General features: G+C 42.1%; 6 protein-coding genes across 7 annotated transcripts; 4 read left to right on the top strand and 2 right to left on the bottom strand.

Annotated features, from left to right (window-relative positions):
- The first annotated feature begins 421 nt into the window (after positions 1–421).
- Positions 422–2,445, top strand: LOC140782763 (large ribosomal subunit protein eL19x). Of its 2 annotated transcripts, none has more exons than XM_073129529.1 (5): positions 422–615; positions 1,364–1,486; positions 1,573–1,886; positions 2,045–2,085; positions 2,187–2,445. In XM_073129529.1, exons 1-5 carry the CDS (start codon positions 504–506, stop codon positions 2,209–2,211), a joined length of 615 nt encoding a protein of 204 aa, XP_072985630.1. In that variant the 5' UTR covers positions 422–503; the 3' UTR covers positions 2,212–2,445. The 2 variants fall into 2 exon arrangements, with proteins under 2 accessions (XP_072985630.1, XP_072985631.1); XM_073129530.1 differs by having other exon boundaries at positions 440–615; positions 2,045–2,077.
- A 6,883-nt stretch (positions 2,446–9,328) lies between these two features.
- Positions 9,329–9,775, top strand: LOC140781998 (RING-H2 finger protein ATL80-like). Its single transcript, XM_073128311.1, has one exon. It carries the CDS (start codon positions 9,329–9,331, stop codon positions 9,773–9,775), a length of 447 nt encoding a protein of 148 aa, XP_072984412.1.
- A 637-nt stretch (positions 9,776–10,412) lies between these two features.
- On the bottom strand, positions 10,413–11,432 carry LOC140781916 (uncharacterized). The gene has a single exon (XM_073128216.1). It carries the CDS (start codon positions 11,284–11,286, stop codon positions 10,495–10,497), a length of 792 nt encoding a protein of 263 aa, XP_072984317.1. The 5' UTR covers positions 11,287–11,432; the 3' UTR covers positions 10,413–10,494.
- A 632-nt stretch (positions 11,433–12,064) lies between these two features.
- On the top strand, positions 12,065–15,260 carry LOC140781174 (uncharacterized). The gene is made up of 6 exons (XM_073127016.1): positions 12,065–12,320; positions 12,739–13,149; positions 13,746–14,009; positions 14,127–14,283; positions 14,401–14,460; positions 14,920–15,260. Exons 1-4 carry the CDS (start codon positions 12,299–12,301, stop codon positions 14,279–14,281), a joined length of 852 nt encoding a protein of 283 aa, XP_072983117.1. The 5' UTR covers positions 12,065–12,298; the 3' UTR covers positions 14,282–14,283; positions 14,401–14,460; positions 14,920–15,260.
- An 11-nt stretch (positions 15,261–15,271) lies between these two features.
- Positions 15,272–17,435, bottom strand: LOC140781173 (putative pectinesterase/pectinesterase inhibitor 22). The gene is made up of 2 exons (XM_073127014.1): positions 16,480–17,435; positions 15,272–16,139 (listed from the first exon to the last, which is right to left on the bottom strand). The coding sequence occupies exons 1-2, from the start codon at positions 17,423–17,425 to the stop codon at positions 15,469–15,471; spliced, it is 1,617 nt and encodes a 538-aa protein (XP_072983115.1). The 5' UTR covers positions 17,426–17,435; the 3' UTR covers positions 15,272–15,468.
- A 1,880-nt stretch (positions 17,436–19,315) lies between these two features.
- Positions 19,316–21,732, top strand: LOC140781996 (pectinesterase-like). The gene is made up of 2 exons (XM_073128310.1): positions 19,316–20,294; positions 20,984–21,732. Exons 1-2 carry the CDS (start codon positions 19,316–19,318, stop codon positions 21,676–21,678), a joined length of 1,674 nt encoding a protein of 557 aa, XP_072984411.1. The 3' UTR covers positions 21,679–21,732.
- The last annotated feature ends 168 nt before the right edge of the window (positions 21,733–21,900 follow it).

Here is a 21,900-nt window from a genome sequence, read left to right as displayed (position 1 = left end):
CCGTCGAGGATGTCACCGTTTACCGTTTACGTGAAGGATTCAAAGACATCCATCCATGTGTGGATCCGATCCTGATGCAGCTGATCCTTTATTCCGGACGATTGAGATGGTGTATTCATTAGAGAGTGGTACTTTATGCCCTCGAGACGTAATCCTACTGTTTCTTTCTAAATAAAGGGGATTAAATGTTCATGAGTGAGATGGTTTACCACGTTTTGTGATGTAAAAATAATCTTCCAAGTTGACTACTATTTTGAGTCTATAACTTTGTTTCCTAGGTATTTTCAAAAAAAAAAAACCTTTGTTTCATAAAAGTTCTTATATATATATAACTACTTTAAAAGCTATTTTTTTATTTATCGGGCCCAGCCCATCAAACTTGGGCCCCAAGTAACTACAAGAACCCTAAACCATTACCCTCAGAATATAAAATCCCTCGTCGTCTGCCGCATTAGCAAGAGCGCGAAGAGGCGAGAGAGAGAGAAAGGAAGAAGGCGACGGCAATGGTGTCGCTTAAACTGCAGAAGCGGCTGGCCGCAAGCGTCCTCGATTGCGGGAGAGGGAAGGTCTGGCTCGATCCCAATGAGGTCAACGAGATCTCCATGGCCAACTCCCGTAAGATCTCTATCCCCTCTCGATCGATCGATGTTGGATATTTTTGCTTTGTTGCATGATGTGTGTTGTTGTATTGCTTTTATTGAGGAATCACATGTAAATATCGTCACCCTGTCAAATTTGTGTCAAAACGACCGTAAAAATTTGTTGGTGGATTTAATGGCAACCTTGATAAGCACGGTCGTATGGTAGAAGTTTCTTTTGACAACTGGCTGTGGAACATTTTTTATTCAACTATTTTTAAAAAATAAAGGGAATTTTGGCCTATTGAATAAAGATGGTTTTTTTAATTCAACTATGTCTTTTGGTTGACTTGAAGTAACGATGCAACAATTGTAACACCTCTATGATGTTCTTATTATCACAAATGCTACTCGCTGCAAGCAAGTATATTTTAAATACTTGAAACAGGGTTTTAGGTGGAAGTTTTCACTCCCTCCCTGATGTTCCATGATTGCAAGGCTGATGTTAATGTGTGTTGATTCTTTGTCACCTCAATTTGTTATAGCAGGATTTAAAAGCTGTCATGAGTTATGAATCTTTTCATGTACTGGTTTAACTCTTAATCTTAGGAATCCTTCTTGGGATTTCATTCTTGATCCTTTAAGACATTAGACATGCACCTGCCTACCACCCATCTTTTTGTTCATTTAGTGATGTTATCTCTCATGGGACCCTCTTTGTACATTAAAATATTCAATATTGTTATCCGTGCATCAAATGAAGGTTTGTTTTCTACGAATTTCAGGGCAAAACATAAGGAAGTTAGTGAAAGATGGATTCATAATCAAGAAGCCTATGAAAATCCACTCGCGGTCCCGTGCACGAAGAGCATTGGAAGCGAAGAGGAAGGGGCGACATTCTGGATATGGTACATTTATGCTATGATATGTAAAGCTTAATTTGTCAAAATCCGTTTAAGTTGCTTATTTAGTTTGCCTATCTTTCATTGATCAGGTAAACGTAGGGGTACTAGGGAGGCTAGACTTCCTACTAAGGTTCTGTGGATGAGGAGGATGAGAGTTCTCAGACGTTTGCTGCGGAAGTACCGAGAATCAAAGAAGATAGACAAGCATATGTATCATGATATGTATATGAAAGTAAAGGGTAACGTCTTTAAGAACAAGAGGGTGCTTATGGAGAGTATTCACAAGTCTAAGGCTGAGAAGGCAAGAGAGAAAACTCTGTCTGATCAGTTTGAAGCTAAACGGGCAAAGAGCAAGGCAAGCAGAGAAAGGAAAATTGCTCGGAGGGAGGAGCGACTAGCTCAAGTAAGTTGATCTACTTTACTATATAGGTTTAGCTGTTCATCTGTTGCCTATGGTCTTATATTATTCATTGCAAAGTGTGGATGCTCTTTTAATAGTGAACTACATTTTAAGATACCACCAGTGTTGATTCACATCTTTCTCTTGGTTTCTCAAAACAGGGTCCAGGGGAGCGAGCAGCACCCCCTACCCAAGTACAAGAGTAAAGATCTTTGTTATGCATTATACTGTTTATTTTATGAAAAATATGACAGCCGCTGATTATAGGATAATTGTTGATAACTTGTTTCCTCTAATGTGTAGGGTATCTAAGAAAGGGAAGAAGTGAGCCAATCTTACACAACTATATGACCGGACGGAGAGTAACTTCCTGATAATCTAAACTTGTGTTTCTAATCTAATATCTTTTATTCATAGTCGAGTATATTCAGTTAGAATAGAAGGTCTCCCGAGACTGATGTAATCTGTTTTCCAAGTTTGTGTTTTTTAATCAATACGGGGTATGTCGAATGGATTTTGTTGGTATTTACTTGATATTAAGAAGAATCAATGTTTCCATCTACTTCTATCTTGAATCAGCTAATTCAAGGCCTATGATTGGATGTAATCAAACAGTTTATGAATATGGCTTCTCCTAATCAAATAATTTATGAATACGAAGCCATAACGATCGAGTTATTATTGGCCCGTTGGCCCATTTCAACCAAAAACAAAGAGGCATGTTCATATGATAACGGCTAGTTTTACCATGCAAGGCCCAGCAGAAGTGCCCAACTCTTTTCAAAACACAGACAACTAACTTAAAACAAAAACAAGACACGGAAGCACGTCACGTGACGAGGTAGATTGGCGCGGGCGGAGGAGCGACAGCGGCGGCGGCGGGGTCGAAGTGCCGTAGGCTAACATAAGGGATCCCCCCTGAGCCGTGGCGGCTGGATGGGCGCAGCGGCGCCGACTCGCCTCCGTCGGTCAGGTAAAGCGGTTGTGACACCGCGGGGTAAGGATGCCGAGCGTAGTAGGACGGGGAGACGGGGGGCTTCTCCGGGCGGTCCCGAAACAGAAGGGCGGCGGAAGTGGTGGTTTTCCACCAAGAGCGTCGCTTCCTGTTCCTGGACTTGAGCTCGTCCTTGGAGGAGATGGGTCTGTGGAGCTTGAGGTGATGGGCCTTGCCATGGCTTTGGGTCTCAATATTTGAAGACTTTGGACAGTAGAGGAATGGATCCGGGATTGGGAATATTGGGGATTCCTTGCTCATCTTTACTTCCAGCTTTGAACAAAAACGAGAAAGCTAGAGGGATTTATATATGACACCATTGTGTATGATGTCTAAAGAATGCCCACTAGTTTGGGTCAGTGACCGTTGCGGAATATATATATATATGGTAAATACTTTAATGCTTGAGAATAAATTATAAGTATGATTTGACGGCTGTAACAGCTGATTTTACTTGTAAAACTGACGCCCTAACAAATCTTCCCAGCCCAGCCCAGCCTAGCTCGCCAATGAACAGGGCAGAGGAGAAGAGGAAAATGAAAATGATAGACTAGCTCAAAAAGAAAGAGGAAAAAGAAGAAGAAAGGGAGAGGGGGGAAGAAGATAGAATGGGATCAAAATTAGGAGCTTTAAAGAGAGAAACACCTCTCTCCCCTCCCCTACCACATGGGTTAAAAGAAAGGAGGGGAGAAAAGTGCAAGCAATAGCGATGAAAAGGCTTTCTAAAGAGAGAAAGATAAGCCATTGAAACTCTAGCAGAGCAAGTGCCATTAATCTATACTCAATTTGATGTCAACCAATATGTCTGGATCGATTTGAGTAGGCCAATATGTATGGATCTATTTGAGTAGGCTGAAGGATACACTCGGATACATTAAACAAGATGAATGGAATAAAAACAAAAAAACAAAAGGGCCTTTCTATTTGTCAGCAAGTTCTTAATCAACAATATAACTTAATTGACGATTATCATCTCCATTTCTCTAATTTTTTTATTAACAATGAAAAATGAGAGTCACCAACCCACTTCCGACGATAATCGTCATTTTCTTTGTGATTTATTTGATTCAAATTTGAAGCATATAAACCAAAGAGAAATTGTGTCCGTTGATTAGCTAAATCTAATACCTCTTAATCCAATCCATTGACTAACATTAATTATCTAAGCCGAGTTATTTTTTTAACCCAGCAGGAGTGAGTAAACCCACCACGCCACCATCGACATCACAAGCCTCCAAGTCAGCTCCTAAAATAAAGCAACCCCATCCGACGTGTCCATCTCCCAAGGCCCTACTCGATTATTCAATCGATTATTTAATGTCTGACGTGTCGATATCCCAATGGCCCCATTGCATAAATAATCCGATTCAGCCAAAAGAATATTATTCTCCTCACCAAGTTGGTCACTATTTAATGCCATGTCATGCACCCTGCTGCCATCTCAAATAAATTTTACTCAAAAATATTATAAAGAATTAGTCAATATCAAGTTCTATTAGTCGGATTCGGGCTTGACCTTCGATTGACCAAGCGGTGTCAATAGTATAATTATAATTGAATTTTTGACTTGGATGCACAAAGCTGGCAAATAGCAAAAATATCTCTTTAAAATTATTATATTTATCTCTCTCTCTCTCTCTCTCTCTCTCTCTCTCTCTCTCTCTATATATATATATATATATATAAACAAATTGCATGGGCAAGGCCAATCTGTTGGCTTAATTCAGTAGATCCCTACTCAGGGGGAGGTCATATCTGCAATCTCACAAGTCACAATCATTGTTCAATTAAATTAATAGCCACAAAATTCAATCTCGAGTAGTTTCAATGTGACATGAGGATATTTAATTAATTAAAATACTAATTGTATATAATTTCGACATCACTTTAATATTTCTTTCGACCATAGAGGTAAGCGCATCTTGTTATCATCCTCCCAACTTGTCATATTATATTAACCACCAATAGTTTCTTATTCCTCTAAACTATATATATATGTGTGTGTGTGTATGTAAAATTTATAAATCGGCCAAACGAGCAACAAAATGCCAAAATTCCAGAGTCAACTATAGCAAAAGGCCAATTAAAATCAATTAATCCTTCCAATTAATCTACTTATTCTATTCCATTCTCCTACACTATAAACTGAGAACCTCTGTCTCTCTCTTTTCTACATTCCACGAAGAGATCAAAGATGACAGTCCCAAGCCCAATTGGATCACCTCCGGCCGGACCACCCAGTTGGGTCCATCACGGCCATGGCCGTTGGCTAACAGCTTTTCTCGTTACACTTAACATAGCCGTCATCCTTCTCATCTACTTCTTATTTTGGAGATTCTTCTGGAATAAGAAGAGTACTCCAGGTGATGAGAATAATACCAACGCTTCCTCAGCCACCACCTCGCCTCCCAATTCACCGAGAGCTCGCAGAGTCGACAGTCACGTCGTCGCGTCGCTGCCGGTGTCGGTACACGAGGGGACGACCGACGCAGACAAGCTCGAATGCGCCGTCTGCTTGTCGGAGGTCAAGAACGGCGACAGGTGTCGGGTACTACCGAGGTGTAGCCATAAGTTCCACGTCGAATGCGTCGACATGTGGTTCCAGTTCCACAGCACTTGCCCGCTTTGCCGCGCTGCCGTCGAAAGCAAGGCTCCGGCGCCACCGGGTTCGGATGGTGATCAGGTTGGCATTGCAACAACTGGGGATGCGTTGGTTTGATCGATGGCTGAAATATTTTAGCTACATAGTAGTAGTTGTTTCACTCTGTTATCATAATAATTAAGGTGAGAAGTGGGATAATATTAGGTCTTTGTAGGGTTTGGGTAATATGTCAAACACCTTGTGGGCTATCATGCATGCAGCCAGGAATCATTTTTATGTGATGGTTTTTAACACACGTTAGATAATCTCTCGACGAGCTAGACTTGAGAAAGTATACGGTGACCAATGAGGATTGGATTCTCCTAATTGCAAGAATTTGCTGCGAGAGTTCTAAGTTCCCGATTACCGAGATTATAAGAAACATCTGCAACCTCGGCTGTGGAAGATCTTTTCTTTTTCTTTTTGTAAATAAAAGTGTGCCACTTTTTAGTGACCAGAATGTCACATATCAAAATTGTATACTTGATGTGGTTTATGGAAGCCGACCGTGGATGTCAATAGACCGTGCAAATATTGCTTCTATTATTTAGACTTATTTCACTGTATATTAACTTGATTCGACTAAGCAATTTGGTGCGAGCTCGGCGGTGCAGCAGTGAAGAAGATCAGTTCAGCAACGTGGTAATTTTGAGCATCGGCTCAGCGATATTTAGCTTGAAAATCTGATTCAGTAAGCTTAGTATAGTAATTTGATAAGATAAACGACTCATATGTGACTTGTTTAATAAGATGTTGGCCTAGTTGTCCCGTGAGGTCCGAGTGCGTTTGTCTTTAGAGAGTTCGGGCTAATTTTTTGTCCAACTCATATCTAACCTTTAAGCTCTTGAATGATAAATACAAAAAAAATTAAGCCCATAAATTTAAAGTGGCGTCTTTCTATCACTTTCAAGCGTTAGGAGTGTTATTCTTGTCCCAATACACAAAAGTATTCTTGCATACCTATTTCACCACAAAAGTTACCTAATAATGTGAATTTATTACGACCGTCTTAGAGCAATTATTATTGAGTGTGCGTCAATATATGATTCATACATATATCCATAACTAGTTATCATCAAAAGAGAACACTAAAGGACTACTAGATTTGGATGGGTGTAACTTTTTTTCTTTGATAAGTGAGTTCATAGACTCAAATTTCATTGATGGCCATGGGAACATATAAGAATCATTGTTGGGTCGGTCCATTCGTGATTTGCACCCAGAGTTACAGCAAGACTAGCTAGTGAGTGGGACATTGAGTTGTTCCAACGACTTGTGAAACAAACCTTAACGAAGTCGAGGCCGGCGAGAACATTTTTGCAGTCATGAATAATGGGTTTCACTGCCCGATAGTTTGTAGTATTGGTTTATGGCTTTCTTCAAGTTCTTAGAGGTCATCTACAAACATAATGTGGGTAAGGGTTGGAGGTCTTCTAGCCAATTTGATGCCCTTCAGACTTTTGACTCTTTGCTCCTTTTCTAATATTAGTGAGAGATTGGAGCCTAAGATAAAAATAAATAAAAAATAAAAAAAGATATGCACTTAGAGGGCATCCTTGACACAATCCTTTTGAGGGATCGAAGGAGCCTTCATACTGACCATTGATGTCCATCGTGAGAGATGTAGTAGGCTAGTAGCTATGCAAAGGAGCACTCGATCTTAAAAATCATCCAGGAAACCATATATTCTTAAGCAATCCTTGAGGAAACACCACTCCATCCGATTGAATGCTTTTGAAAGATCTACTTTGATCATGAATTCACCTTGTTTGGATTTGGAGGCTTTTAGATTATTGATCTCTTGGCAAAGACTTTGGTTGTGCAAGATTTATCTGCCATAGATGAAAGCATTCTGGGCTTGGTTGATAAGCTCATTCAATATTGGCTTGATTCTGCTAGCTATGAGCTTAGAGATGATTTTGTAGCTTGTGTTGCAAAGGTTTACTAGTCGTTAATTTGTAACAGTCGAATGAGAGTTTTTCTTTAGAATGAGGACTATACTAGATCTATTCAGAGCCTTATCCAACTGCCCCATGGCAAAATAATACCTTGGTACAAACGATAGACTTTAAATCTGGCCAGAGAAGGTGATAGAAGCGTGCGATTAGACCGTCTAGTCCAGGGGAATGATTTGGATTGAGAAGTATCTACCAGCTCGAAGTTCAAGAGGATGTCTGGATGCAACACTCAAACCGCATTAGAGAGGCTTTTCATGAGCTCTTTAAGCTCCTATTCACATCCCGTTGAAGCTTCATTTCCGGGTGATCCATGCTGAAGTTGCCAATGAGTTGATGAAGATTCCTTCGGATGAGGGGATTGAATCTCTAACTAAAACTATTAGATGCATGGAATCAATATATTAACATGATGTGATCAGCATGCATAGAATCGGATCTCACCTAATCCCAATCTTCTAAATACACTCGTTTCTAACCGGGTCTATGTGGATCTAATGCAAGAGATGCTATACTCGTTGGAATTTATTCTGGGTGACTACCAGACGCTATCAAATTATTAATAATCTACCCAAAATGACATCTCTCTGCATATGGAGGAGATTGATAAAATTAAGTTGAGGCGATGCCAAACATAGTTATCAACTCCAACGTCTGTCTGAGCCCAACCAAAGCAACTGCAAGTCAGCACAATTGCTTCGTCTTGGAATCCACTGTTTTGGTCCAACTAGATTTTGATCCGGCCCAACTAGCTACTTCATGGAAATACAAGGTCAAGATTTGGGAGTTTGTAATTAAGTCTATTACATAACTAGCAACTTTGAAGATGTCAACCATAAAGATTCTAGCAAAGTCAATTGAAAGCAACATAGCAAGGTCAACCCCCCTCTTGAATTGAGTATGTTCTGTTAACTCTCTTTTTTCTTCCTTCAGCAAGGTCGGTCTCCTCTCTCTCTCTCTCTAATATTACAATTCCAATCCCTAAATCCTTTGAACTCAACTCCCATGTCTTCAAAGGAAGTTGTCTCTATTGATGTTTACTCAGGCCCACCATCTCCCCCATACGATGGCCCCTTCACCACACAATCCAAGATAATATTCGCCATCTTGATGGTCCTTTTTGGTTTCATCATCCTAACATTCTGCTGCTACATCAGGAAAATCGAAGGCCAGATTCGGCGCAACCGAGCCGTCGTTGCCGCAAGCTCGTCGGCCGGCGATGCTAGGCTTGATATGGAAGTCCTCTCATCACTTCCAATCTTTGTCTACTCTTCTATCGCCCATGAGGAGAGACTCGAGTGCACAATATGTACAATGGAGTTTGAAGAGGGCGAGCAAGGACGTCTCCTACCGAATTGTTACCATACTTACCACGTCGAATGCATTGACATGTGGTTCAGCTCGCATTCGACTTGCCCGCTTTGCCGAGTCAACGTTAGGTCGGAGAACGACGAGTTAGCCGGGTGAGGGGGAGGTGGATCGACCTTATTAATTATTCGTGATCAGCTTGTTGATATAATTTGATTCTTGTATATATTTGCGATTTTTTTATTTAAACGAAGCATTTGAATAAGAGGTATTCGATCTCAAAGTTGAACATTTCTATGAAAATGGAAGTTTCTTAGCACTCCCAGCCGAATTGAACTTCTATAATATAATTCTATTTATCTATTGTTAAGATGCAACATATATGGATAATGAAATGACGTAGAAAGCCCGCTTCCTTGCCTATATTCTTCTTCCTGTTTAATTATCTCCTAACTGGCACGAGGTAGGCAGTTCGGACGTCGTTTTCTCTAATTCCCTTCAATAAAACCGATAAATGTACTACGCTATATATCCCTATCTCCAAGCTATGGCGAATTATGACCTCTCGCCGAGCTCCGGTAGCTCTCACCGTCTCCATCTCAATTCCGCCGACGTGATAATCATCACCGCCTTCGTGACCTCCTTCTCGCTCCTCTCCTGCCTCTACTGCTACCGTTGCCTGCTCTCCTCGCGCGAAGACAGCAGCAGCAACGACAGTCGACCCGACAACAATCTAACATCATTAGGTGATGGCAATCGGAAATTGGAGATCCTCGCGAGTCTGCCGGTCTTCGAGTTCTCCCGTCCGGCGACGACGAGCGAGGAGAAGAAGATGGATTGTGCTATATGCCAAGGGGAGTTGGAAGAAGGGGAGAGATGCAGGCTGCTTCCAAGATGTAACCATTGGTTTCATAAATGTTGCATTGATATGTGGTTAGACAAGAGACTGACCTGCCCCTTGTGCCGTGATACAATAATATCACAACAATGCTAATTGGGAGGGAAAATTAAGTCTTGCAATTGTTATTTCTCTACCAAAATTTCCCCCTTTTTGTGCAGTCTAATTAATCTCATCGCTTCTCTTTATTTTAGCCCCTTCTCCATCTTCTATAACTATTCTTTTCAGTTCACTCTATATATATATTTTTTTTTTATCATATCTTTACTGTAAACACTTTGGGTCGTATTTAACACGTTGCAAGAGTATCAATAAAAAATTATTCCGCTAAAATAACTAAAGGCCAATAATTGAGTAATGATTAGATAGAGAAATTGGGATCTATATTCCACAGTGGGGAGTAATGATAACATGCAAAACAACATAGAAAAATTAATAGTCATATTGTAAGCGCGTTCTGGTTCGGATATATAGCTAAAAGATGAGAAGAACGTCATTAACAAATAAGTACCAACTCCTGCGTACTAATTATACTATGGATAATTCTTGGAGACCACGTAATGTCCTCCGAGATATAACTATTAATTTTTGTTAATAAACATAGACCAACTTTTAGTTTATCATTACCTCTGTCACGTAGTTAACTAAGACTCTTCTTTTTTAAACAAAATAATTGGGACCACCACTGCACACACACACAAAAAAAAGAGACAATTTAACATTATCCAATATATAAATATAATAACTACTGCTATTATTATTATTATTACTTGGTTAACTCGAAACTACAAATATCACATAATAACAACATTAACTCAAAGTCCAACAACATGGAGCCCACCTTCTTCTCTGTCCCTCTCCTCCAGCATCCTCGCGAGGGCCCTCGAGTGCGGCCATTCCGGATCCCCCCTCTGGGCCTTCTCACGGAACATCGACTCCGCCCTCGCCAGCGCATCATCCATCGTCTCCTCCGCCATCACCCCCATCCCCTCCTCCCCCGCCATCGCCCGGTCGCTCGCGCTCCCGTCCGTCGACCTCGTGATAGGCTTGCGCGTGTCCGCCATCTCGATCTCCGACAGCGGCGACGGCTTGTGATCCTCATAGTACCTCCTGTATTCCTCCACGTCATCGTCTACCTCTTCTACCGACGCGCCGACGCGTGTCAGCGAGGACCCATCTGCCCCGACGCATGACACGTCATCTAGCGCAGCCACGTGAGAGAGTCTCCTTCTCTTCTGCTGGAATGAGGCAGCATCCGGAGGTATCACTTCGTGGGACTCGAGTTTTTGGGAGGGGGAAAAGGGTGAGGCGTTCTCCTTCGCGTCCTTGGTAGTTGGTAATGGTGGGGTGCTGGGGGATGGAGGGGCGTTTTGGTCTTTCTGCTGGTGCGCCTCGGCGCCGGAGAACTTTGCCGGTTTGTCGGGGTAACTATCCTCGGGCGGTTCGCCGGAGTGTACGGCTGGGTCTCCTGCTCCGGCGGCTTCGCAATTGGTTGTGTTGATGGTGGTGGCGGACGTGGAGGAGGCACGTACGAGGGGGAGGAGGGACGTCCGCGTAGTGGCGGAGTAGAGGCGCAGAGATCGGAGCGTCACTGCTATGGATTGCATCTTTTTATCATTGCTGAGATTACTTTGAGATCTCAGTCGGTTTATATATATATATATAGAATAAATCTATATTCTAGAGAAGACTAGAGCGGTGGAAGTGAGAAATGCGTGACACGTGGTGATTCGAGAATGTGGTGGATGAAAGAGGCGGTAGTCTCCAGACTCCAGAGTCTAGACTTAATTTAGAGTGGAGTAGTGAAAAGTGAAAATGGAGTTGGATTCCACAATTATTACATCTTTATTGTTCAAATTATTCAAATCAATCCCTCCAATATAAGAACTTTCAAAGCAGTGCACTTGAATAAGCCACTCCATTCTCCCCAGTGTTACCATACTCGGCATAGTACAAAGTACTCAATCCAAAGTCTCCGGACCACGCGACCACACTAATGGATTGTTCAATCTATCCATGTACGACTAGCTGTACGCTGACAGTCCCCGAGTTCATCCTCCCCGGCTGCGGTGGCTATGACGTGAAGGTGCCGGTGGGGCGCGGTGGTGGAGATGGCTGGTCGGAGCAGAGAGAGACAACGGGGGCGAGTGTTGACGACCCTAAAAGACTAGAGGGATAGTCAGTGACTAGAGCTCAAGGGAAGTTGGTTAGGTTTAGAAGGGGGGAAATAAACCCAAATCAGTTAAGAAAATAAGACCCACAACTAATTAATTAAATAACTTAAGTCATAATAAGCTGAAATAGAAATTGATCTAACTGAAATAGAAATCTACTAAGCTAAGATAATGGACTCGACCTAATAAGTCCAATGCCTCTAATGTGATTTGACCTAACCGAATTCACATCAAAGCTCTAAATTCTCATTCGATATATGGCCATGCTTCACCATCACTATCATGCTCTGCTTCAAATTGAACTCATTTTGCCTCGTCCTTAGAAGATAAAAACGAAGCGCCATCAATATGGCTGATCTCTTCCACTCTTTACCGAAACCCTAGAATCTCTTTTGGAAGTCCACTCTTCGCTTCCTATGTGGATGTACTGACAAAAGTGCTGCCAATGTCTTCAGCTGGAAGTAGAGGTAAATTTATTAAAGCTTTGTTATTGTTGATGTTCTTTCTTAGAAGTTAGAACTATCGTTCTACCTGAGATATTCAGCTTTGTCTAATATTCCTCTTATAGCAAATAAAAGTATATTATGTTCATAAATATCTGGGCATGGACAGTCTACTCTTTTAAAAGGAAGTGGAGATTGAATCAACCAAAATCTGTTTGTTTTGTTACTAGCTAGACCTACTCTGGGGTGCTTATTTATGTCCTTTTGCTTTGTAAATGCTGGATTGCTTCGAGTAAACTAGTAAGTTGTGTTATCATCGATTTCTTTGTAAATACTTCCATGTCATTCTTTTTCTCTTTGACTTTGCTTTAATGTATGTCGAAATGTTACATCAGATGCCCTTTAGTTTTATGACTTCATCGATTTCTGATATTTTTGTCAGGTGAGGAGCACATGTTTTCAGATATACTGTCGCAGCAACTTTTTTATTTTCTCCTCAAGAAACTGGTGAATTACATTGATGATTTGGAGGGATACTGTATGAGAATTTCACAGGAAGTTCTAGAGAAGTTAGCAATAGACGAGCCTTTGGACAGTTTATTGGAACAGTTTGGAGATGATCTTGAAAACTTTCTAAAGACATTGACAGCGAAATGCAGAGCTTCAACTGAGAATTTTGTGCAATATATGAATGTTCTTGACCAATCTCTACTAATTGTGTTTCAGACACATACATTTCTTAGTATGCTTGCTGATAACATGACTGATGTATACTTATATATGGAGACAGATGCATGTTATAGAGATTTCAGGAGCATTGGGTGGCAAGCTGTGGATGCACTCTCTCTTTTAGGTTCTGGCGAGTCATTTGTTCTAAAATGGATTTTCTACCTGCAATTCTCTTTTAATATATTATAATATGTCTCAGTCTCAAAATATGTTATGCTTGTTTCGTATATTGTTTCATGGCCTTATGGTCTTAAAAGTGCTGAGCCTTGGAGCAGGGTCAGGACCTAGAATTGATCAATGAAGACTTGAAGAGTCGTAGGCTGAGTGGAGTATGATTTGTAGGGGAAACAAGAAAAAGAAGGTTTAAAATGGTCTATATTTCTTTGATATCTTGTAAAAGCAACCATCATCCTGTAATAGGAGTAAATAGGAACATAGCAAACTGTGCTTGAATATCATGCCACCATAAGTGGAAGATGATTTCTATGCTCTACTTTCACTGTCATTCTTGTATGTGTTACTCTGCAGTATGTTGGTTGCTTCGCTCTTATGTAAATGTTTGTGTGACATCAAGTGCTGTTGAAACTAGGTGGTAAATATTGCGGTTTTAGTGCCTATATTGTGTGATTGCTAATTCTGATATTGGTATGGCGTTAAAATTGTGATATTGTCCCTTTTTCACTATAACTTGATGTTTTTATGCTTCCCTCCTTTGTGCAGTTTCTGCCAACTTTGAAGCTGAGTCTAAGATAGATAACAATGCTGTAGCTTCCAAAGAATGCGAAAGTAATGCAGGAATATTGGAGAGTATCTTAAGAGTCTTGGAAGATATTGGAAGTTCAGATGTCTATGCTCCACCAAATGCTGAAGAGACCAAACTTCTTGAGAAAATTTTGCAACATGTCTCACTGTCTATTGACTTCTTCATCTGCGCAAAGGCATATGACCAAAAAAGAACCCTTAGAAACAGCCAAGAATCTGCAGGTTGAAGCGTGTCTGCTTCGATTACAGATTCATTTCTGCATGTTGCTTTCTTGTTGTGGATGCTTGTGATGAAGATGTGCTGAGCCACTTATAAAATTTTATGCCCATGCTTTGCAGTTAAGAAGGTGAAACAACTGACTGGGTGCAATGTGATATCTATCAACGGCTGTATCCGTGTGTTGGATGGGCATGACAAGTTCTGCAGCTTTGGCGTAAAGTTTGAAGCTCTCACGGCCTTTCTGAAATCTTACAAAAATGCGCTAAGATTTTGAAGGTACTCTCCCTCTGTTGTCATTCATGGGCTATGCCAAATTTGATGAATTCTGAGAATCTTATGGTTGTAGTCTTTGATTATAAAATAATTACCGTTGACTCTTCCTCTCTGATGCAGGGAATCTATAAAAAGGGAAGAAGTGAAAACATAGCTTTCTCGACTATAAAATCAAATCAGGTGGAGTATCTTTTTGAAAAATCCAAACTGTGTTTTCTTCTTATCTTGTAGCTTTTAGTCATAGTCGAGTGTTCAGATGAAGTTTGTTTTCTAAGTTGGTGTTTTTCTGAATCTATGCTTCCATCTACTTCCTGCTAGTTTCGGATCTGTTTAGTAATCCTGAATCGCCTAAATCACATGAATCAGCTAATTCATGTATCTGCAATGCAATGAGTGATCCTACAAAATTATCAAACATTTTATGAATAAACTTGAAACTTCTAATACAATATGAAGCTTATAGGCTCATTAAAAACAAAGGTAATAAAGGTAAAATAATTGTAAAGTTCACTGAAATCGATCGTTGCTTATACGTGGGGTGAAATAATAAAGGAAAGTTCTCCCACACAGCTAAATAAATCCTGAGACCAGCTATATATATGTATGTATAATTATCGTTTTCCTGTTTCTATGGTGCAGGAAAGTGATCAGGACACCGTCGTGAAGAAACCCGTGCATGGATGTAATTTAATAATTCCAAGCCTCTCGCTTGGAAAACGAGTCCGTCCTCAAGAGTGGCTGTCGCAAGAGAAGGTGTGCTTTAGAAAATAGAACAAGAAAAAGGTCATATGATTTGTAGAATTAACATTAATTAGAAGTTAGACTGCTATTCCATCTGTAATTATTTGTAATTAAGGCATGATCATTGTGATTAGATCGAAATGCCTGGGGGGCTTGGATTACCATGGCCCCTGTTAAATTCGTCCATTACAATCCAACGACTATTATTGAATCGTAAACAAAACCCCAGATTACAATCCAACGACTATTATTGAGTCTATAACTCTCAGTATATTTAACTTTTTTCTATTCTTTTACTAAAACCATTTCGCAAGCACATCAAGCTCACTCTCCACGTAGTGATGGGCCATCCATTAATTGGCTAAAAGATATCGATCATGCACTTACTCTTCTACACTGTCTCCATCTACGAAAATCAATTTTAACGAACAAAAAGAAAAATACAATCTACTTATTCAAATCAGCCGTGAAAGCTACTCCGGTTGCCGGCAACCACGAGAGCCCATCAATAAAACGGCGGACGGTAAAGAAGCCAGCCACCGATGCATCCCTAATGACATGGTATCCCGGCCACCGGACTCGACCGGCGAGCCCGGCACCCGGCCCGTAATTCATGTACTCCCCATAGTAAAGTGTGTTTAGCCCAAAATTCCCGGCCCACTCGAGCCAGCCCGTTGGCTGGACTTGTGATCCCAGGTAAGACTGCATGACCACCGTTCTTGAGTATGCCTTCCACGGACGGCCCAGATACGTCGGAGTCGTAGCATCAATGATGCAATTGTGGATCGAAAAGCCGGTGTTCTGATTTGGGTCCTTTCGCCCTTGGGCCGTGATGGTGACCTTCTGGTATGGCAATGGCCTTCTAGTGTGAATGTTGCAGTGTTGTAGCACAACGAGGCCATTGCCAAAGATGAAGTCTATGGTGCCGTAGATGTTACAGTCACGGTAGAATTGCCTTAGGGAGTGAGCGTAGAGTGTGTCCTGATAGCCCTCGATGCTGCATCGGAAGAAGGCGGAGCGATCGGAGTCGACGCGGAGCGCCACCGCCTGGAAGTTCTGCGGCCCGGCGGTGTTGCGGAAGGTTATGTCCCTGGCGATGAATCCACGGCCGGAGACCGCTGCACGATCACCGAGAAAGTATTAGCTTACATATCATCATACTCTCCATGACCTGAGGAAGGTCTTAGTGCGAAAAACTTCCTCATAACATGCATGTATATATATGCCAAAAATCCACTTTAATGGATTCATAGGAAATGTTTGTTTGCTAGTTTAGATGGAGGTATTTCTCAACAAGTCTTAAACTAATGTAAGGGGTTATAACTTAGCTAGATAATCGTCATGAAATGTATGCGATTTTTTTTTTTTTGGGGTTAAATTAGAGAAAAACACATACAGAACTTTGTAAAACGTAAGATAACTAGTAGCAATCTAAGGAGACATGCAGCATTTTCTTACCAAAAGTAGCTGTTCTAAATGTAGTCCACCCATCCATGAAGCTCCTACTCCCAGAGATCACGGTCACCCCCATCCCCTCCCCAACAAGCATAATATTAGTATACTTCTTCTTCAACTCCACATTCTCTCGGTACTCCCCCTTCTTCACAAGTATCACATACCTTCTCGAGCTATGGTTAGGCGCTCGGCTCATCGCCTGGTTGATCGACCGGAATCCTCCGCTCCCGTCCAATGCCACCACCGCGTCGACGTGCATAGCCTTCACGTCGGCACGCATCGGCCTTAACTCTTCTTCTGTCAACCATGGAGGTAAGTCTTTCTTCCAGCTACCTCCGGTGATGTTATGTGGTATGTGAGGTATTATACTCCTCAACCTCTTGTGCATGGCCAACAGGTTGCTCACGAGTTGGTTCATTTGACTCAGACTCTGTTCGACGTAATGCCTCAGCCTACCATCCGTGCCATCGAAGCCTTCCAAGCATGTGTCTTGGTTAGTCAGCGCGGCGCTTAGCCATGCACGTAAGTTACCTTCTTGATGCATGTTACTGCCGCCTAATTCCATGTCTGCCATCTCGGCTAAGGACCAGCCGAGCTCGTCGACGGAGTAGCCGAGGAGCTCGACGCAGTCGTGGATCGCCATCTCCTCCCGCGGGCTCCTGGATAATCCCGTGAGGTCCGACATGGTGTCGACGGCGCGTATCGCCTCGTTGATCGTGCCGCGGATGGCGGCGTGGAGGATCGGGAGCGGGCCTTTGCCTTGGCGTTCGACGTGGAGGCGAGAGATGCATGCGTCGTGGTTGATGGTGTTTAGGCAAGCTTGGTGCAATAAAGATGATTCAAAGGCCTGTGCCTGTTCTTGAGAGGCGAATGCTTGGTTTAGGTGTAATGCATCAATGGTGGGTAGTAGGAAGAGGAGAAGTGCAAAGATGCCTTCAGTTAATGCCATGGGAGTATGCATGGCTAGGTATTAAAGGTGTGGTTGGTTTTCTCTTATAATTGTTCGCTCTCCGTGTGATAGACGAAGGGTATAGTTTGGAGGGGAAGAAAGGTTTCTTTCTTTCTTCTCCTTTATATATACCTTTAATCTCCATATCAAGGTTGTTAGCCTCTAAATTAATGGCAACGTTGAAATGGGCATATGCCATGCTTAATTTAGAAGCAAGGTGGGTTTATTCTTTGTTTGCTTGCAACGATTAGCCTGTGGATTCTAGTGAGATTGATTAAGGAATAAATTGGGATACAAGTTAATATAAAAGAGAGAGAGAGAGAGAGAGAGAGAGAGAGAGAGAGAGCATCTATGTTCTTGTGGTCGAGTTCTGAGAATATTTTCTTTCTACAAGGTGATAGTTTCAACTGCAAGGTCCAATTTCGCCAAGTAATCTCTTAAGGTTTTATAGTATTCCTTTTTAGATATATCGACTTTGTGAATATTCTTTACCTCCAGGGACGGGCTACGGCACATTCTTAGCACGTGACTTGTGCGATGCACGTGATCTAACTATCGACATTAATTACTAGATCCTAATGTTTATGGGGCTCAAAATTTTCTTACTATATATATGTCGTCTATTTTAACTAATTAATTTCCAATAAACTATCTACAGCGATGGGTTTAGCACGTGCTTGTTTGCATGCTTAACTGGACACTTTCGAGAATTAATTTAAGGTAAATACTTCAATACCCGTGAATAAATTGTAAGTATGATTTGACGGCTGTAAGAGCCGATTTTACCGGTTAAATTCATCCGGTACCGATTTCAACCCGTGAACGTTTATCTCTTTTAGCACTCCCTCACTCTCTTTACACGTAGCCCATTTGAAAAATTAAGAATGAGAATTTATTTTTTACGTTTAAGAAAAAATTAGACACAAAACCCAACCTGATTTAGTATGTTTCGTCTTTAAAGTTAGAATATTTTTCAATATATTTTATATATTTTAAAATAAACTTCTTATTGGTATATTCTTTAAATTAAGACATCAAAAATATATAAAAAATGATATATTTCATTCATTAAAATTTTACTTTAAAAATAAATGCCTATTGAACCGTCATCCTTCTTAATTCTTTTATATTCTCATTATAGAATTTTTAATTAAGATACCTACTAGTGGGGCATGGAAGAAAAGCTCTTAATTTAATCCAAAGTCTCAATCATTGTGGCAAAGGCAAGGGAGCGTCTCAGTGCATGATGTAGTATTTATGTGCATGGATTAATGGCCATCGGCCGTCTACGTGATACATGCTTCACATGCATTCACATGTGATCATCAAGAGTTAGCTATTTCAAGTTGGACTTCTGACAAGTTGATGTGCGTACATACATGTGGGCATGAAGAGTATATCGATCTTTCTTTGCCATACTTGTGGACATAACTACGTACGTGGGGGGAAATTGGAGGGCCAAGAGTACAGTGGAGCATGCAGTTTCCACCATGCACGGACAGTAGAGGATCCACTAGTCGGTCAAAGCCGCAACTTGCCACGTTCTCCGTGGACCTTCTATGTTAAGATGCAAGACTATCACATCGGTCATTTAATTTTCTGTAACTGTACACAATTAAATAGACTGCTCATCTCATACTGCCAGCTATACTTATTAAGTCCACTTTCAAGTAAATCAGGTCAACTACAACGCCTCGTGCATGCCTCCCTCTTCACAAGTGTAGTTATTGTGCGTAGAATGTTAGATCCGATCTGTAGTATAGATAGTAGTATTTAGATAGATAGATAGATAGATAGATAGATAGGCAGGTAGATAGAAGATGTGCATTATATATCCTTAGCTACCTCTAGTATCACTACTACTGCATTACTTCTAACACCAATTACACCATGTTACATTTAACCCAAAGAACCACATTCTTCTCATCCACCTTCATTATAGCACTCCTTCTCTTCCTCCTAATTACAACAAAACCCACCTCTGCTACCAAATCCAACTATATCTACCACGTAAACTCCACGGCCGCCGCCGCTGCCAGCCACTGCAACGGCACCCTCTACCCTGACCTCTGCGCGACCACTCTCTCCTCCCTCTCCGTTGACCTCACTCAAACCCCCCTCGTTGATGTCATCTGCGCCTCCGTCAACGCCACCGCCGCCGTCGTCAGGTCCTCGGTAGCCAAGTGCTCCTCATTCCTCCGACTCCGCCGGTACCTCCACCACCGCGACCTCCTCGCCGTCACCGACTGCCTCGAGCTCTTCGACCACACCCTCGACTTCCTCCGCGCCGCAGAAATTGACGTCAGCGCCAACTCGCCGTCCCACGTCAGCTACGTCCAGACGGTGCTCTCCGCCGCCATCACCAACCAGTACACGTGCCTCGACGGCTTCGCCTTCGTCTCCGGTGGCAGCAAGGTCCGGCCCTACATCGAGCAACGGCTCACACGCGTGTCGCGCCTCGTCAGCAACTCCCTGGCGCTGGTCAATAAGCTGCAACGTCATCGGCACCAGCCGCGGAGGGAGGTGTTCGAGGGTTACGGCGACGTGTCCGGGGGGTTTCCGAGGTGGTTGTCGGCTGGGGACCGGAGAATTCTGCAATCGCCACCGAGTGCGATTAAAGCTGACGTGGTGGTGGCGAAGGATGGTTCAGGGAAATTTACAACAATCGGGGCAGCGGTGGCGGCGGCACCGAGTAAAAGCGCCCGGAGATTCGTGATATACATCAAGGCCGGCGCGTACTTTGAGAACGTCGAGGTAGGGAAGAGTATGACAAATATAATGTTCATCGGTGACGGCATCGGAAAGACAGTGATCAAGGCCGGCCGGAATGTCGTGGACGGATGGACTACCTTCAGATCTGCGACCGTAGGTGAGTACTCTAAACGCTCAGTACAAGTTAGACCACACTAAACTTGACAATGCTATGACTAACTATAGATGGTAAATAGCAATTCGTAGTTCAAACATGCAACGAGATGGTATTTTCACCGACTTTGCATCAGAATTTTTTCCAATTACGGTTGAAAGATAAAATATATATATATATATATATTTTAGTTGGTTGGGTCTCTAGCTTTGAGGTTCCATCATATATTTTTTCCTATTGACTCAAACGATTGTTGGAGATGGGAGGAGGGTTTATTATTATTGATCGAAGGCATGGTTTTTATAAGGAAGGAAGTCGAATATATATTTAGTTAACTAAATATGGCTGCAATAAGTAAATTAGCGTGATCTAGGCTAAATGACAGTCCATGTATACTATATTACGATCTATGAATTGTTTTATATTAATTTGAACAATATACATATCAGTGATCAGTTAGCACGTGGGAGCGTATGCTGCGATCCACTACCCATCCATGACTCTTTAGTCAACCGCTATATATTAAGCTATGAACGTACTTTGAGAAAAGGAACTAAATCAAGCGTTGACATATAGTGAGCATCACATATTAGACAAACATAGATGCCTGCATACAGATCGAAATCTTTAAATTTGAATCAAGCTCGCATGTTATAGTAAGGAGACACACTAACAATTAATCCTGCGTACAGCCGTAGTCGGCAATGGATTCATAGCCCGAGACATCACCATCGAGAACTCGGCCGGGCCGTCGAAGTTCCAAGCCGTGGCCCTGCGAACCGGAGCCGATCTCTCGGCCTTCTACCGCTGCAGCTTCGTGGGCTACCAAGACACCCTCTACGTCCACTCCCTTCGCCAATTCTACCGCGAATGCAACATCTACGGAACCATAGACTTCATCTTCGGAAACGCAGCAGTCGTCTTCCAGAAGTGCAACCTCTACGCTCGGAAGCCCCTGCCCAACCAAATGAACGTCTTCACAGCCCAAGGCAGAGAAGACCCAAACCAAAACACCGGCATCTCGATCCAAAACTGCAAAGTTACTGCAGCCTCGGATCTAATCCCGGTGCAGTCGAGCTTCTCCACGTACCTTGGTAGGCCATGGAAGCAGTACTCGAGAACTGTATACATGCAGTCTTTGCTGGATAGTCTGATTCATCCAAAGGGTTGGTTAGAGTGGGATGGCACGTTTGGGTTGAGTACGTTGTACTACGGGGAGTATAAGAATAGAGGACTTGGGTCGAACACAAGCAAGAGGGTGAATTGGGAAGGGTTTCATGTTATTAGTGGCGTGGCTGAGGCGAGTAAGTTTACAGTGGGTTCATTCATACAAGGAGACCAGTGGTTGGGTCCGAGTCAAATCCCATTTAGTGCAGGGTTGAATTGATCGTAGGAAGTTTCTTATTCTTGGTCTAATTAATCTTTTGGAATGAAAATTAATGGTTAGTTTTTTTTTTCTTAGAAGTATTGGCTAGTTTTTTTTTTCTTCTTTTCCGTCCTTTCGCGTAGTTTCCGGCTGAATTCGGCGAGGAAAAAGTGAAACGCTGCCGACCCCACTTCAGACGGAACCCAATGCAGCTATCTACGGATTCTCAGTTTTTGCATATAC

This window comes from Typha latifolia, chromosome 2 (assembly GCF_019914945.1).
Source record: "Typha latifolia isolate L0001 chromosome 2, TyphaL0001v2, whole genome shotgun sequence".
Classification (NCBI taxonomy): Eukaryota; Viridiplantae; Streptophyta; class Magnoliopsida; order Poales; family Typhaceae; genus Typha; species Typha latifolia.
This window is presented reverse-complemented; position numbering and strand designations above follow the sequence as displayed.